The sequence below is a fragment of the Vanacampus margaritifer genome, chromosome 7 (assembly GCF_051991255.1).
Source record: "Vanacampus margaritifer isolate UIUO_Vmar chromosome 7, RoL_Vmar_1.0, whole genome shotgun sequence".
Classification (NCBI taxonomy): domain Eukaryota; kingdom Metazoa; phylum Chordata; class Actinopteri; order Syngnathiformes; family Syngnathidae; genus Vanacampus; species Vanacampus margaritifer.
The window spans coordinates 8,673,943-8,690,761 of NC_135438.1; the positions used below are offsets into that span (position 1 = coordinate 8,673,943).

A 16,819-nucleotide genomic window follows, 5' to 3' on the forward strand; every position below is an offset into this window, starting at 1 on the left:
CCGTTCGCGTGTGCTTCGAACTTTGAAGATCCTTATATTCTACTAGTTTACCACTAGATGGCACTATATTCTACACACTCCCTCTTTACATTTTTTAGTTAATTTTTAACTTTTCAGAAGACCGATTCCAAACAAAACAAAAAAAATATTTCATGAGATGGCAAATTTGTTTTTTTGTGTGAGCGGTAAGCTAGGAACATGAAAATGCTAAAATAAAAATGTTGTTAACTCCACATGCTATATGAGTTTCACTTTTTGAACCACTGAAATAAAGTTTTCCCACAATATTCACACTCTGAGACGCACCTGTACGTATCCTTGCTGGGCCACAAGAATAAAACAGCAAATCTGCTCCCTTTGTTCCAAGGTAGGGTGCCGAGATCACTTTTGAAGTTGCTATTTTACGGTCAAACTTAATCGATGTAATAAGAGACAAGCAAACCTTTGCAAAGGTGCAATGTCAAAGTTTTATTTAGTATTGTTCATGGGATACAGAACACGGAAATGTCTTTCATCATATTAGACTTTGTAGAAGCTTTAGTTGTATTAAATGTATGCGACAAGTACATCAAACGAAATGTGAGAAGAGGGGGAAGATGACAAAATGTTTGACACCGCATGGATAACACAGTGCCAACACATTAAGTTGCCTTAATCGCCAAAGTCTTGCTACATAAGGTGTTCAAATACAACAACGGAGTACGTACTTTATGGCACATGTATGAACAGGAGGGGGGAAAGGACGGATGGCAGTGGTCTAAATGATGTCATAATAAAGCAAGTATAGCCCAGTATTCAGTAGGAAAAAAAAGTTTGTCACAGTAGTTGCCGTCACATCAGAGCACCGTCACTTTAGGGCCGACGTGTTGGGATTTGGGGGGATTTTAAAGTCCTAATTGAACAATGAAATGTGAAGTTGTGTGCACGTGTGCCGCCTTTGACGATGAAATGAAATGTTTTGAACCAATGAGCCCCTGTTCCATTGTTGAATTGTGCTTCACGTTCCTTTCCCTGTATACAAGCTGTAACAATCGTCAGTGTGGCACCGCGCCACAGGGTGGCGCTTCTTTGTTTTTTGTGTGCATGTGTAGCACTTCTTTTTTTTGGGGGTGGTAAAAGTTTTCTTTTGATGCTGTGGAAGCTACGATCATTTTAACGCGTGCTGGCACGGAGCCAATTGTTTCATTTCGGCTTAAAGTGAATCCGTGGACTACCAATCCTTTTGTTGCTTTCCCGTTGTTTTCATGAGCCGCTGCGCTAACCATGGGCGATCGGCCCGCGCGCGCGTTACAAAGCGTACACAATAAATTAGATTATCATGCAAAAGTTCAGTTCAGTATTTGGTTCAATTAAATAAATCGAACTTCGATGTATGATGTAATCACCATTTCACTTTTTAAACTGAGCTATTGAATTAGTTTTCCACAAAATTATTATTTATTGAGAAGCACATTGTGACTGTCAACGCCTTGAAACATAAACAAGATATTTCAGACGGGCTTTGATACCCTCTCAAAAACTCTTCTTCAATTCTAATGCTGCATTCAAGAAAATATCCCATTTGTGTGTTTAAAAACAATAACAAAACTCAACATTTGGAATCTGAACTAAATTTTCTGGTTAGCTTGTTATTCACCGAGTGATGTAGAGTGCTAGGTTAGCTTCTGTTGCTAACCACTAAAACAAAAAATGTTGAGGACTATATTGATTTGAATTCTAATGCTGCATTCAAGATAATATCCCACTTGTGTGTTAAAAACACAAACCAAAAAAACTATCAACATTTAGAATCTGAGCTAAATGTTCTGGTTGGCCTGTAATTCACCGAGTAATAAATGTAGACTGCTAGGTTAGCTTCTGTCGCTAACCACTGGATAGCTAGAATCTATGCACATTGTCATTTGTTATCAAAACACAATGCGTTATTTTCACATTGCAGTCGAAAGTAAACATAACACGTGACCGAGGACCTGGATACGTTGTTTAGCATTAAGTGTATAACAAAATGCGTTTTTGAAAAAAAAAAAAAATCACATTTCTTGAACGCAGCATTAACAATCATCACGATCTGCTGAGTTGAAAGCTTTCTTGTTGACACTGTTGCTCTCAATCTTGCAAAAATGTTACAATATTTCCGAGGCGGTGACCGTTGGGATTGCGAAAAATAAAAGCTCACTCGTGTCGAAGAGAAACAAATGTCAATCTTTCATTGGGCTAAAGCAGTGAAGAAATGGCACACAAGCACGGAAGCATACAGGAAGGTCAGCCGGGATTTGAACTCAGAACTTCAGAATTTAGTCAAACTTGCTACCCACTGTGGCTCTCTATACTGAAAAACAAAAAATCTTTTGAATTTACTTAAATTAAATTGAACACATACATTGATTGGACATGACTAAAATGTGGTAAACTGATTACATTAATGTACCCTTCGCAAAAATTACATCAGTTTTTCATTTTAATCAAGCACAACGGATGAACAAATTAAGTGAATCCAAATAACTTTTTTTTCAGTGACGGCTCACAACCAAAAGGGCAAAATCTCAGTCCACAGTCTGGTTTAGCTTAAGAAACAGAAGGAAGTTTTACAACATCGTTAACACTGATTCCAGTGGCGAGAGAGGCCTTGCTTGTGACATGCCCCAATTACCACTAAAAGGCTGTTATTTGCAACAGTACACTTTGCAATACTACATCCTCTTTAACCCTTTTCACGGCGTTAAGGGAAGATCCAATTTCATTTTTTCCCGGGGACGGATGATCACATATAATGGAAAGCAAGACGATTCTAAACAAATGACTCAATATCATCTTGTGTAGTGCAAAACGCAGACATGACACCCTGTTTCTCTCCAGTTGACTCAAAAGCGACACTGCAATTTTAAATCTTAAAGTAGAAGTCAACCTTAAACATTTCTTGACAATAATATGTTATCTGTGACCTCACTAGTCTAAACATGACATTGCGATTAATATTACATTTGTGCAATATGAGTTATGAAGCAAAATCCAGTCTTTTTCGTCCATCTCATGAGGGCGTCCATTTTGTCTCAGGTAACAACCAATCACAGCTCAGCTTCAGAAAACTGATGAGTTGTGATTGGTCGTTGCCTGAGCCCTGAGCAACTGTGATGTCATCTTCAGTCGACAGCAGGTGGCAAAATGGCCCCTGAGATGGATAAAAATGGTTGGATTTTGCTGCTTAACTCATATTCCACAAATGTAATATTAATAAAAATGTCATATTTAAACTAGTGAGGTCATCTCCTTTAATGACACACTTTTAAGTTGTGTAGACAATATTTAAATTGAATATATCAGCAGGCCTATTTGATATGTAAAATATGCTAATATTAGCATCCATTTCCACACAAAGTAGCTAGTTTTAGCAATGACACCGTAATGATGACTTCATGTTGAGAGGCGACGTCACGATATGCAGAAATGAAACATGATAGCAGCACATGGAGTGTCTCACCTTGCGTCACAGCACACAGCAAGGCAACAGTCGTGGTGGCACTCGGTTGGCACACACTGTATGCACAGGAGGGAGGGAGAGAGGGAGGCCTCTGCCGGTACCTCAGACATACTCCTATGGTTTGACACTTGATAGTAAAAATCATATCAAAATAAATTACATAACATATAAATTACTTTAAAATACACACACAAAAAAACGATTTGGCAATGTTGTGTTTCTTCCTCTCTTTTTTTTTTGTCTTCAATATGTTTGCACTCTGAACGTCCCGTCCCGCATGTGTTGACATGGTAGAAATGTGTGTATAGACGCCATTTGGTGATGCGAATATGTTCCTCTGCTGCTCCTCGGGCCTGTTTTGATGAGCATGAGAGGGCTGAAAGACCTTTTGTTGTGAAGGCAGCGAAGATTGATGTGCCAACGGTGTCATCCGACATTCTAACTCAATCAGGAAGGAGAGTTCGATATCGGCTGCCAGCTCATCTCACATCATCAATAAATTGAAGAGCGGCAGCCTTGCAGGTCCATGTCAGTCTATTTTGCGCGTTGGCTTGGGATATGTACTGGAGTAGAGGACAGTTTTTGAAGTGCGGGGCTTCACAAAACAAGGAGATCCCTCACATTTTTTAAAAATATTTTGTTTTGACGGGACAACACTGGAAAAAAAAAAGACACTTTGCTAAAATGTGTAGTAGTCAATAACCAGTTTGTATAACAGTTGAAATTTAAATATACATGCTGAATCAGTGGAGGTTGGCATTTGTGGATCTCACCCTGCTTTATCTACCCTTCCTTCCTTCCTTTAGTCTTTCCTCTGGTCTTTTGATGTCTCTTTAAATCCGGTTGGAATTCAGATGCATCTGGGGTGGGTGAAAGATTCTGAATTTGTAACTCTGTTGGTGGAGGTTGGTATTGGATCTCATTTTGCTTAATTTTTCCTTCCCTTGGTCTTTCCTCTGGTCTCCTGACAACTTCACTACTCTGAAGTACCCGGTTAAGCTGAAGGGTCTTGGATTTGTAACAGGTTTCAGATGAATTAAATAAAGAGCACAAATTTGCACGCACCCAAAAAATAAATAAAAAATAGCGATGATGATGAGACATGTTGAATTGGGAAGGCTGCGGAATGAATAAAACTGAGCTTCCAAGAAAAAATAAATAAAATAAATATACAAGCTTTACACTGACAAGTGACTATTTTTTACATTATGGAGAAGTGTCATTTCTTCAGTGTTGTCCCCTGAAAGGACATCTATAAAAATATTCACAAAAATGGGAGGGATGCACTCACTTTGCTGGAATACCGTCCATCAGTGTCACCATAACAACCCATCAGAGCGCCTCAGTTCTCCACGGCCTCGGCGCACACCATACTGCCGTAGAGCTGCGTGGGGTCCGGGTGTGTCCGCTCCTCCGCCTCACTGTCCGTGCTGCCTTCGCTGTCCAGGCGGGCGGACGGGTGACACGGGCCTGGTATGGCCGGGTAAAGGGCGTTAGGGGGCAGCGGGCTGTGGAGGAGGTCCTCGTCAGAGCTCAGATAGTCGCCCTCGGCCGAGGCGGGGCTGGCCAGGCCAAGATCCTGGTAGTTGGCGCCCACGGTGGGGAGCCTGGAACCTGGGGCCCCGGGGGCCTTCTGAACTCGCAATAGCCTGATCTGGAAACGCAAAGAGGATGTCACACTGTGTTCAAGGTCAAATCAATGACAGGCTTTAGCACCACCTGGTGGCATCTTGGTACCAAGGAGTGGTCATTTGTGGCAACCATAGGCAATTACAAACTATTTTAAGGGCGCATCAATTTTTTTTGCGCTATTTGCGACAGGTCTTGTTTTTTATTGCCACTATAGTATTTTTGAGCTATGCCCTCACATACGATGTCGTTGCCTATTTTTGCTGCTTTGGTTCAGTTAATTATAATTTGTCGCTGTTGGATAGAAACCGCACATCCCTAAAATGATTATTTTTGTGGACATTTAAAAAATTTCATTTTTCTGAGTTGTTAAACATTGTGTCGTTAGAGACAACAAGCAATTTAAAACTTTAGATTGGATAATAATTTGTAATAAATAAATAAATAATGGAACCACGGGGGGATCTAGCAGTAAAATCCTATCGACTTGTGAAATTTTTTTTTTTGAAATTGATCAAATTTGGACATGAGAGGTTTTCACCCAACTATGATCAAGTACTGATATGCATAATATGTATTCTGTTTATGTATTGTTAATTTATTTATAGTATTTTATAGTTTGTTTTAGGGCTGCACGATAATGGAAAAACATGCGATATGTGATATAGTTGTTGCAACATTGCAACATTGATATTATTGCAATATTTAACATGTACCTAAAAAAATAAAATTTTTATTATCAAATGAAAGAATAACAGTTTTTTCATGTGGGGAAATAAGTAAGATCAACGTATTCTTAGGTAATTCGAACTATTGGATTTTAAGTTTGTGTCTGACTGGTCAAATTCAGGTAAAAGCATAAAATTCCATGTGAAACTTATTGCATGTCTTTGCAATGTGTATATAAAGTCATCTTTTCAGCAACAAGCAATGTTTAAAGCCATATATTATGATTCTACCAACATATCGTGACAATTGTTATCTGAATTTCTATCTCTACTCATCAGCACTCTACATATGAGTCAACCATGAAAACACTGTTACACTGAGATTTTTCATCTGTACGTGAGTTTCACTCTCGTTCATAAAACCACAGTTTTGTTGAAAAACGTGTGTGTGTGGGGGGGGGGGGGGCTGTAGCAGAGAAGCAAGCGGTGAGCGCTAAAGAGCAGGGAAGTCTCATTTCACCCCCTCGCTTAAGAATCCGAGTCACGCACTGACTCACTTTCAAAACATTATTTAGTTAGAATTTTCAATACAATCCTCCTATTGGATGCTTTGGTATAATGAAGTGACTGGAAATTTGAAAAAAAGTGACTTGAGTAAAGGCTCTAAAATGAACTTCAATGTTGAGACGACATGATTCAAAAGGAGGCAAAGGGGTTTCGACAATGACGAAGTTGGAAACGTCTGTGGGTGGAAGCGGTGCTTAGTGTGTTAAGACAAATGAACTATATAAGACTTCTGTGTGGGAAGTGAGAACGGGGGCTACCAGCACTGCATGCTTCATTGTATTCATCCAGTTATACAGTATTCAGTTTCTGGCTGCTCTTCCCTGTATTCTGTAGTCATAATGGCTGCAAGTCGCAAACACAATCTAATGTACAGTAATTTCTGGACTAAAAGCCACTACTTTTTTTACTTGCATTCGACTCGGCAGCTAATATAAAGGTGCGGCTTACCCATCAGATCACAAGGGGTCGTACTATAAAGGAAGCGCAAGAGCGTCAGGCAGAGCAAAACAAACCAAATGAGCCCAAATACAGCAGGGGAAACAGAAGGGGAGCGGGACAATTTACACTCTCATTATGGAAAAAAAAAAGTAGCGGGAACCCAGTGCGGTAACATTAAAAACACCTGCGGCTTATATGTGTGACAAACTCGAGTATTCCCCAAATTTAGCTAGCGCGGCTTATAGTCAGGTGCGCCTTGTAGTCCAGAAATGACTGTAATGAAAAGATAATAACCAAGGCAGCACAGCGGATGAGTGGTTTGCACGTCTTCTTCACAATACTCAGGTTTGGGGCTTGACTCCAAGGATCTGGACTTTGTGTAATGTTTGCATCTTCTCATTATAATTATTATTGTTATTATATATACATTTTTTTTGCCTAAACAAGGAAAGAAAGAAAAAATCTCAAAATATATTACATTTTTACAAAAGTCCACGTTTAAAATGCTGACCCTTCTTCAGAATCGTAAAACAACTCAAAACAATTCAAATTAAAACAGATTTTCAATCAATGTGGGCGAACAAATAAAATATTTGTCAGTTTTTACCACAACTGCAGTATTAGAGGAAATGTTTTATTTGTGATAAATAATCCTTATCTAAACTATTATTAAATAATAATAATAATTAAATAATAAAAATAGCCAAAAATCTGTTTACTGGATTTCTAGAAAGTGGAAAACATCGACCAACTTTCGTTGTTGAATCAATTACAAGGTAAATTCTGTAGAGTAAATTTTTACTCTAAACTGAGTCTATTTGGTCCCACTCTAAATAGAGACAAATTTATACTTGGAAGAGAGTAAAAAAAAAGAAGAAAAAAAAAGTCAATCAAGGGTTGAGAACAAACCCATGACTTCAGGTTGGGAGACAGCCCATCTATTCCCGGAGCCACGCAGCTCCTGCTGTGTGTTAGTGTCGCTCGTGTCAGCTGGAATCTTTGTAACTCAGATCTCCTCTTGGATATAAGCAAAGTAGGAGTGGCATAGCTCAGGTGGTAGAGTGGCAGTCTCCTCAACCCTTGAGTGACTTTTATTTTATTTTTTATTTGACTCTCTTCCAAATGTAAATTTTCAAATGGAGTCTATTCGTTACCACGCTAAATAGAGTAAAATTTACTCTTTACTTATGTGCAGCAAAGTGACACGAGATGGTGAGCCGGCTTCCTGTATGACACCTACATACTGCACAGATTACTTTGTGCAACATTTACAATGACATTTTCAAAAGATCATTTCTTCCCGCTCCAGCTCAACTAAAGGTTGAAACTTTGTGTGTGTTTGCGTGTAGGTGTGTGTCTGACCTCATTTTTTAGCTCAATGATCTGATCCCGCAGCCGGTTGATGTACTGCCTGGAGTCAGAGTGGTTCAGCTGGCCCTGGATCAGCCCTTCTTCCTTCTGAAACACACATAGGGACACAGTCAAGATCTTGGGTTGGATTTGAGGAGCTTGAGGACTAAAAACGTTATGTTCTTGGTAGATGCGAGACAAAGAAGGTTCTGTGGGCCAGGATATTCGTGTATATTAGGCCGGTAAAAGAGAAGAGGTAAGTGCAAAACATCCCACTGTAGATGGCGCAAGAAAGAAGGAGGTCTACTTTTAAGTTGAAGGCCTTTAACTCATTCACTCCCAGCCATTTTCATTGAAGCAATCCCCTTCGCTCCTGGTTGTTTTACGGGATTTTGACTGATTTTGCAAGGCCCACACAATATTGTGTTCTATTGCTATAAAAACATGGAACCTACCAAAAGAAAGATTAGAGTCTCTTCTTTCATCAGGAAAAAAGCTGTTTCTGTTTGGCAGCCATTAGTATTAGAATATAGCCAAGTTTAATCATTTATTTACATATCTGTTTAGAACTGTGGAGAAATTTGCTTTTTGCAAGATGGCCCTGGTTGATCTCTTCTACTCTGCTTTCATCTGCTGGCTGTTTTTGTAATAAGTACCGTTGCTTCATGCATTCTCTTCAGTTCAGAGGCTGCATCAAAGCTTTCTGTATGCGCTCGCATAAAAAAAACTTATAAATACGTCTTTAGGAGCAGGGTAATATTTAAAATAGAACGTATTTATATGTTTTTGGGAGCAAATGTGTTAAATGTTCTTAATAAAAAAAATTAAATTAAATGAAAATTTAATCTTTTGACCTGGTATGGACTATGGGAGGACTTTCCAATCAGGGACAATAATAAATTTATGAAAAGATATGATATAATAGTTCTGGGAATGATGACCGTAATGAGGACAACTAAGTAAATCTTATACACATTTTCTTTGATTAGTGATTTGGAACAGGTAAATCATTGTTTATGGGTGATGTGAGTCAACCATGTCTATTACAAAATTATACTCTATCCAAAGCTGTAGTAAATATTTTATTATTTGAACAGTTATGGTCAAAATGTCCAGTTATCAGAATGCTTGAAATCCTGCTAGGTTTCCAGTTGTTGTTGTTGTTGTTTTTTAAGATCACACTTCCTCAAAATTGTCACCGACAGCTGGGTATTATATAAAAAAAAAAAGATTATAATGTAATGCTCAAACATTTATTAGATATGAAGAATGCTTGCAGGGTAAATGTTTTGGGGACTTTTTACAACAGTTCCACTGATACTTTATTTGTTATTGTTTTATTTTCATGATACATGGTAAGCATCCTGTCGGTTGCTCAACCCTGAACGAGCTATCCATCCTCACCTGTATTTCGAGCTCAGCTATCTTCTGCCTGAACTCGGCCATGGCAGCCATGCTGTCCGCTTCCCTCAGTCGTACGGCCATCACTTCCTCTTTATTCTGTGAAAAGAACAATGTGAGAGGGGTCAAATCCCGTTTGGACCTCTGAATCATCCACATGACTATATTACGCTTTCATTGCTGTTTTTAATTAAGTCTGGTTCTGTAGCATCCATTTTGTCCCTCCCCACCACCCCTCTCATCACACCTTGCAGTCCCACTCGGCCTGTTTCCGTTTCATCTCGTTGAGCTGGGCCTGGAGAGCTTTGTTCTGATTAGATGACATCTGGAGACGATCCTGGAGGGCGGAGCGCTCCTGCTCATGGCGCCCAATCAGTTTGCTGTGGATTGTGTTCTACAACAGAGGAGGGGAAGGCCAGAAAATTTACTAGGTTGATCATCTTGGCCTGTGTTTTACTTTAACTCTATGTTGTTTGTCTGTTTAAGGTTTTTTTTCTGTTTAGCTCCCAGTCTACCATTTTTTTTTTATTATGCACTGGCGTAATGAAACCTCTTGAGCGGAAAGCCGTCATGACGGGAACAATTTCAAATTCAACAAAAATGTTTTGGGTGAAAATATGTCTCTAAAGTCGAAAAAAATAAGTACGATATGCTGCATTTACTTTTAGGCAAAACCTATTCCAACAGTATGAGCAGCCTCACGAGGTATTTTAAGAAAATAACTTAAGAGGTGCACTGCGTTGCAAATGTCCATAGAATTTGATTGAGCATTTCGAACACATCTTTCATAATCAATTAAAACAAAATTCAGTAAAATGAATATATAAATAAAATAAAAATGTGATTTGTTTTGCAAAATTGTTGTGAGTTAGCAGAGCATAATCCTGATGATGAATTTGGCCGGAATCAATTTTAAATGTAACATTAAAAAAAGAAGTAAAAAATAATAATAAGAAGAAAAAGTCTTCAGATGCTAATATATGTCAAATCTAACCAGATCACGTGTTATGCTTTGTATTAGTGCTGTCACTATCCAATATTTTTGCAATCGATTATTTAATCGATTAATCTGATTAAGTTGAATTTTGCATTAAAGTGTATTACAAAAGCATTTTTTTAACCCCTGGGTACTGTTTATTAACCAGTGATTGGTGTTTATTTTGTACTTCGTATTCATATAGTAAATAAAAAAAAAGTGGACTGAACCGGTTACATAGTACAACAGCTGTACTGTACTATGTAACTGGTATAAATACGTTTTAAATAGTTTAAGTGTCCCAAAGACGTGTTTATACGTTTTTTTATTATGCTAGAGCACACAGAAGGCTTTGATGCAGCCTCTCAACTGGAAACAGATAGAAATATACTTTTTTTTTCCTGATAAAAGAAGAGACCTAATCTTGTTTTAAAAAGTAAAAACAGATGTTTGCAAATGTCTTATTTTGATTAAACACAGATGATAATTCTTTCAACAAGGACTACAGAAATCAATGAACAATTACCATTGATAAGCTGAAATCAGAGGATTTGGACAATTTAAAATTATAAAATGGCTCCAAATATTAACACAGTTGTCGATTAATTTGATAATCGATTACTTGTCAATTAATCGCTTAATTTTGACAGCTGTACTTTGTATGAACTCTAACACTTGGAAGAACTACTAGGGCTTGAAATTCCTTTTACTACAATATTCACCAATAGTCTAATTGTATAAACTGTGCCAGACCTGGTAGCCTCCCACATCCCAAAATACATGCATTTTAGGTTAATTGATGACTAAGTTGTCCTTATGTCTGAAAGTAAGTGTGAATGTTTGTTTGCCTATACGTGCCCTGCGATTGGGTGGTGGTGCCTTTTGCAAAACTGAAAGTATATGGACAGCTGCGTCAGACCTGGCTCTCAAGCTGCACAGCCTTGAGTTTGACCTCTCGAAGCTCAGCCTGGGCCTGCGCCTCCCTCAGGCGGATGGTCATCAGCTTGTCTTGCAACTCATTCATGGCGTTCTTCTTTGGCGATTCCTTCCAGTGGCTGCCGCCGCCACCTGTGCTGCCGCTGCGAGACATGTGATGTTGCTGAGAAAAGCATGAACAGACGCACCAAAAAATAAATAAAAAATTACAACTATTGTGGAGCACATGATAAGACAAGAAACAAGAGCGGCTTGTGTGTGTTGTGCGTTCACCTGCCAGCGCTGGTTGAGCTCAGCGACCGAGTCTTGCATCTCTCTGAATGAGCGCAGCGTCTCCAGCTCCCTCAGCTTCATCTGCTTCACCTCCTCCTGCAGAGCTGCCACATTGCTTTCATCAGGCAAACAGCTGCTCCTCTGGATTGTGAAAAAAAAAGAAACAAAAAAAATGTCAAATGTTAGTAAAAATGTGTCTACAGAATACTTCTAGCTGACAATATTCGATACATTTCATGACTTGAACAAAATGAAATGTGTTCATATTTTGTTGCACAACCTTTTGAGGCTTCCTGTGTGATGAATCTGTATAATACACAGGTTCACGTTTTAAAATGAACTACTGAAATAAATTTCTATCATTTATTGAGATTATCACTGAACAGAATTGCACTCCATCATAGGTTGGCAATATTATGCTAATGCATGTAAACGCTCTGCAGGCTCACCTTCTCCAGATCGAGCACCTTGTCTTGCATTTCCTTCATCGCCCCCAGAAGTTCAGCCTCACGCAGTTTGGACTGCTCCAGCTCTGTCTGCAGACTGCTCACAAACTGCTCTGTGTACTGAAACCAGCATTGCACGTTACACAGTATATTTACAGACCAACAAGCAATGTTGATGACAAACTATACATGACTAATAAAACATAAAATCAATAAAACCCTTTATCACACCTTGTTATGGTACCTGCAGGTTAAGCAAGGCAAAGAAAGCTAAGACTTATTAAAAGACGTTTTTTAGCTGACTTTATTTTAAGGCCATTTCCATCAACTTTAATTATTAAATGTGACCATTCTATTGGGCAAACAGCTGCCTGAAGGGTTACTTGGGGTGGGATACATTTTAGAAAATCAAACTCAAAGTTTGAAGGATCTACAATTTTTTTCTTTTATCTAAAACATTAACACATTTTTACCAAACACAAATTTAGGCCACTTTCAAAACAAGCCATTCTAGGTTACAATAAAGCATACATTTCAAACTGACTATAGTTGGCCTCAAGCCAGCATCACTGATCAAATGCCAGGAAATGTCAGCAAACAGAAAGCAACTTTTCCATGCCAGCGTAACACTGCAAACTGCGTGGCTAATGCTTTTCCTTTTAGGTGGATTACAAAAGCATAGCGTGAGTGAAAGACCGAATGTGTCATTTTGGCCATCTCGGCTTTTGTTTATCAAAGAAGACAGTTGGAGCCTGGAGGTGATTCAACTCTAGTTGTGGGTGTTGTGCAATCAGAACTGAATAACATTAAGGAGTCATTATTGGTGCTTGGTTTAACAGAACCAAAGCAATTGGCACAATTAAAAAAATATATACACAGATTGAATGTTTGACATTATCTTATTTTTACAATACAGAGACATGGATGAGAAAAGGCAAAAAGAGCCATGTAAGAAAATGTCACTTTGCTCTATAGTTATGAGATACTTCAACGCCTTATTCCTTCTTAACTTATTTGCTCCCAAAAACGTATGAATACATTCCATTTTAAATGTTTTAAGTGTCCCAAAGACGTATTTATATGTTTTTTTTATGCTAGAGCATACAGAAGACTTTGATGCAGCCTCTGAATTCAAGAGAATGCATGAAGCAATGGTAGTTATTACAAAAACGGCCAGCAGAGCAAAAGAGATCAACCAGGGCCATGTTGAAAAAAGCTCATTTACTCACAGTTCTAAATAGATTTACGAATAATGATGAAACCTAGCTATATTCTAATGCTAATTGCTGCAAAACGGAAACAAATAGAAATATACTTTTTTTCCTGATGAAAGAAGAGACTCTAATCTTTCTTTTGGTAGGTTCCATGTTTTTTATAGCAATAGAACACAGTATTCTGTGGGCTTTGCAAAATCAGTCCAAATCCAGTAAAACAGCTGGGAAGTGAAGGAGATTGCTTCAGTGAAAATGGCTGGGAGTGAATGAGTTAATATTTGGAGTTTAAGAGAAGAATATGCATCTACGGCATTTTGCATTGTGTGTTAGCATGGTGGTTTAGTTAAATACTTGGTCGATTTATTTCTTCTTCTTTTTTTTTTTAAAAAAAACGTATGAGCGACGACTTTCGGATCTTGAGTCACTCCTAATTCGGCTCACGCGTAACTCAATGTACCACTCGACACTTGCGTTCCCGTGATTACCTTTTGTTGTTGCAGTTCTCGGATGGTGTCCTGCGCCTTCTCGAGACCCTCGCTGGCTACGTTGCACTGCTGCCTCACCACCGCCAGTTCTCGCTTGATCACATAGTTCTCCTCCGCTTCCTGCGCCCTGGTCACCTGACCCTGCAATATAGCACACCAGAACAGCATTTAAAATATGAAATTAGACACAAATGAAATCAAATATGAATGTAGGTAAATGGGTTAATAATATTGTCATGCTTACAGGTAACTTGGTTGCATGGCACATGTTCAAGCCTTAAAGGGATGGTTATATTATTTGGGGAAAAAGGGCACTTGCTTTCTTTAAGAGAGCTGGATGAGCAGCCAAGATAATATTATACAGTACTGTAGAATGCTCAGATTTGACCAACAATTTCGAGCAAACTACTTCTACAATGTTGCAAAAGAACAAAAACGTGAGGCTCACACAGGAAGGCCGGAGACAAGATTCGACCCCTAAACCTCAGAACTGTGAGGTAGACTTGCCCAAGAAGAATATATTGTACACCAGAAAATATTCCAGCTCAAGATAGTGCGACATTTAACCTGTGAAATCCAGACATGAGTTATATATGCCACTACAGCTTGTGTTTTTCAAATGTTTTTGAATCACATATTGTTAACTTATTTTGCACAAGTGTATAGTTTCTGTTATAAGAATGAGATTTAGGGGGCGCATCTCTGATGCAACTTTTGCCATGGCTTCCTCAAAGTTCACGAGTGTTGAAAGACTTATGTTTTAATTTACACACTATTATTATGTTAAAATGTTACTTAAAATATTGCTTGTACAGGTTTTTTTTTTCTGGAATTGATTATTTCTTATGGTAGAAATAGTTTTTAAATCTGAACAAATCAGGTTCTGGTACAGACTGTGCTCAACATTTGAAATTCCACTGCATATCTTCCACGAACACATCATATTTAGAAAGACAGAGGAACGGTAAGCTATGTGTAAAGTCAGCAAAACATACAGGAACTGTACTTCTTTTATCCTTATTTGTACCAATTTTTTTTTTTAAGAAAGGATATATTAACTTCTCATTAAAAAAAAGCTAATATTTACCAAATAATTAGTGTACTTACATTCCAAGTTTTACATCATAAAATAGTAGTGGTGTTTACATTCCACATGCAAGAGTACAGCATATACAGTACATTAAATACCATGCACATTGGGACAACATAACAGGTTTGTGGACTGAACATATTCACATTAAAAACGATCATTTTCATGCAGGTTTGATCAAGTTTGGTAAGACGGGCAAGAAGTGAGTTAGTTGTTGAGGAGAGGGCTGTGAAGCGAGCGGGAAAGTGGTTCACCATGTACTCTACCTGGATGAGTCTATCTGCCAGAGCAGCACTCTCCTACAGCGCAATGAAGGGACGCAACAAGATGTAGAAAAACAAGAAGCCACAAAGAAAGCCGAAAGTAGAAAAAGAAAAGATGAACCAATATGTGGGGGAGGGGGGGAGGGGTGAAGAAAAAAGAGGCAGCATGAAGATCAGTCAGAAAATAGCATTTTGGAGAGAAGGAAAAAGAATAGTACATACTACAAACACGCCAAGTTCATCTCTTACCTTCTCCAGGGTTTCAATTCTCTGTTTCAGCAGTCTATTTTCTGTGCGCAACCTCTGAAAACAAGAACAGACAGTTACAAAGCTGTGTTTGGATGGAAAGATGGACTATTAATCATCATGAAGAATTCTGTTGATTGTGTATGTTAGGGAACCGTACGAGGTCCCACAGTCACAGAATAAGTTAAATTCAAGTCACAACTGTAATATCTTCTTTTCCCCCCAAAAAACATATAATAGTATGAGTAGATTTTTTTTGTAATATTAAAAACATCTTTCAATGAGAAAATGAGTCTTAAACCAAGTAAAACATCGAGGAAAAAAAGTTCAGAAAATAGGACTTTTTTTTTTTTTTTTTTTAAAGGTGAAATGTCTAAAGTTATTTTCTTTCAGAATAAAGTAAACAAAGATTTTTTTTTTTTTTTTTTACATATTTGTTCAAATAAACTTCCTAAAATAGCCCCCCCACACACACACCTGTACAATAGACAATAACAACAGATCGTTAAAGGAAATGTTGTCATGCCATTCCATGGGTGAATGTCATGAAAAACATTTGAGCATACACACACCTTGATCTCAATTTGCTCCTCCATTTCTTTGTTCTTGATGGTTGTATATTCTTTCTCCAGCCTGATGAAAACAGAGAAAAACAACAAAGGCTCATATTTTACATGATTAAAAACAATTAAATTGGCTCTGGGTTTTGCTGGAAAAGCTTTCTCCCCGGGCTATGAGGTAACAAGGGCTCTCACTTCTTCATTCTCTTGGGGTTGTATTTGATCTGGTATGCCCTGAGGATCAGCTTGTCCGGGCAGCTGTCAAACTGGTGGGGGATCACCTTCTGAAAATGCTGGAAGACACGAGGAACAGTTGGAGTTAGCGAGCCGCAAAGATGCTCCCTCATTCAAATCAGACAAATTTGCAAGCTGCTGCATTGTCAGCCCACAATAGACTAGCAAGTATTACTACAACCCTTGATGCTCTGCAGTACATCACTTGCATCCATCAAATACACACAATTAAGCATGAAGTTATCCATGACATCTTCAAATTTTTAGTTTATGTGTCTTTTTCCCCTCCTGGAAATTACTTAAAGCTGCTGAATGCAAAAAAATTCAATTCTGAATCGCTACTGCCTCCTGTGGCCAAAAAATGAAGCTGAACACACCCTTCTTCACGTACACAATATTTTTAATCCCGTCTCCCACCCACCCACTTTTTAATGGAAAATGTATAGATAATGTTTATTAGTATTTTTTTTTTGGGGGGGGGGGGGGGTTATTAAAACAAAAGAGGGATAAAATCACCCCTAATGCATTTCAATGGCCGTAAGTTATAGATAGATTTTCGCTATTC

The 16,819-nt window shown here is 38.3% G+C and overlaps 1 protein-coding gene across 3 annotated transcripts in view; it reads right to left on the reverse strand.

Annotated features, from left to right (window-relative positions):
* Positions 1 to 140: 140 nt before the first annotated feature.
* Positions 141 to 16,819, reverse strand: part of evi5l (ecotropic viral integration site 5 like) — a 31,980-nt gene continuing 15,301 nt past the window's right edge. For 2 of the 3 annotated variants that reach the window (XM_077570901.1, XM_077570900.1), the window contains exons 9-20: positions 16,216 to 16,313; positions 16,033 to 16,093; positions 15,464 to 15,517; positions 15,218 to 15,250; positions 13,862 to 14,002; positions 12,166 to 12,282; positions 11,717 to 11,857; positions 11,427 to 11,606; positions 9,779 to 9,925; positions 9,535 to 9,630; positions 8,143 to 8,238; positions 142 to 5,132 (exon numbers count right to left, since the gene is read on the reverse strand). In XM_077570901.1, coding sequence (XP_077427027.1) covers positions 4,821 to 5,132; positions 8,143 to 8,238; positions 9,535 to 9,630; positions 9,779 to 9,925; positions 11,427 to 11,606; positions 11,717 to 11,857; positions 12,166 to 12,282; positions 13,862 to 14,002; positions 15,218 to 15,250; positions 15,464 to 15,517; positions 16,033 to 16,093; positions 16,216 to 16,313 — 1,476 coding nt within the window. In that variant the 3' untranslated portion in view covers positions 142 to 4,820. Of the gene's footprint in view, positions 5,133 to 8,142; positions 8,239 to 9,534; positions 9,631 to 9,778; positions 9,926 to 11,426; positions 11,607 to 11,716; positions 11,858 to 12,165; positions 12,283 to 13,861; positions 14,003 to 15,217; positions 15,251 to 15,463; positions 15,518 to 16,032; positions 16,094 to 16,215; positions 16,314 to 16,819 lie in introns of all 3 variants that reach the window. The other variant, XM_077570902.1, reaches the window with a different exon arrangement.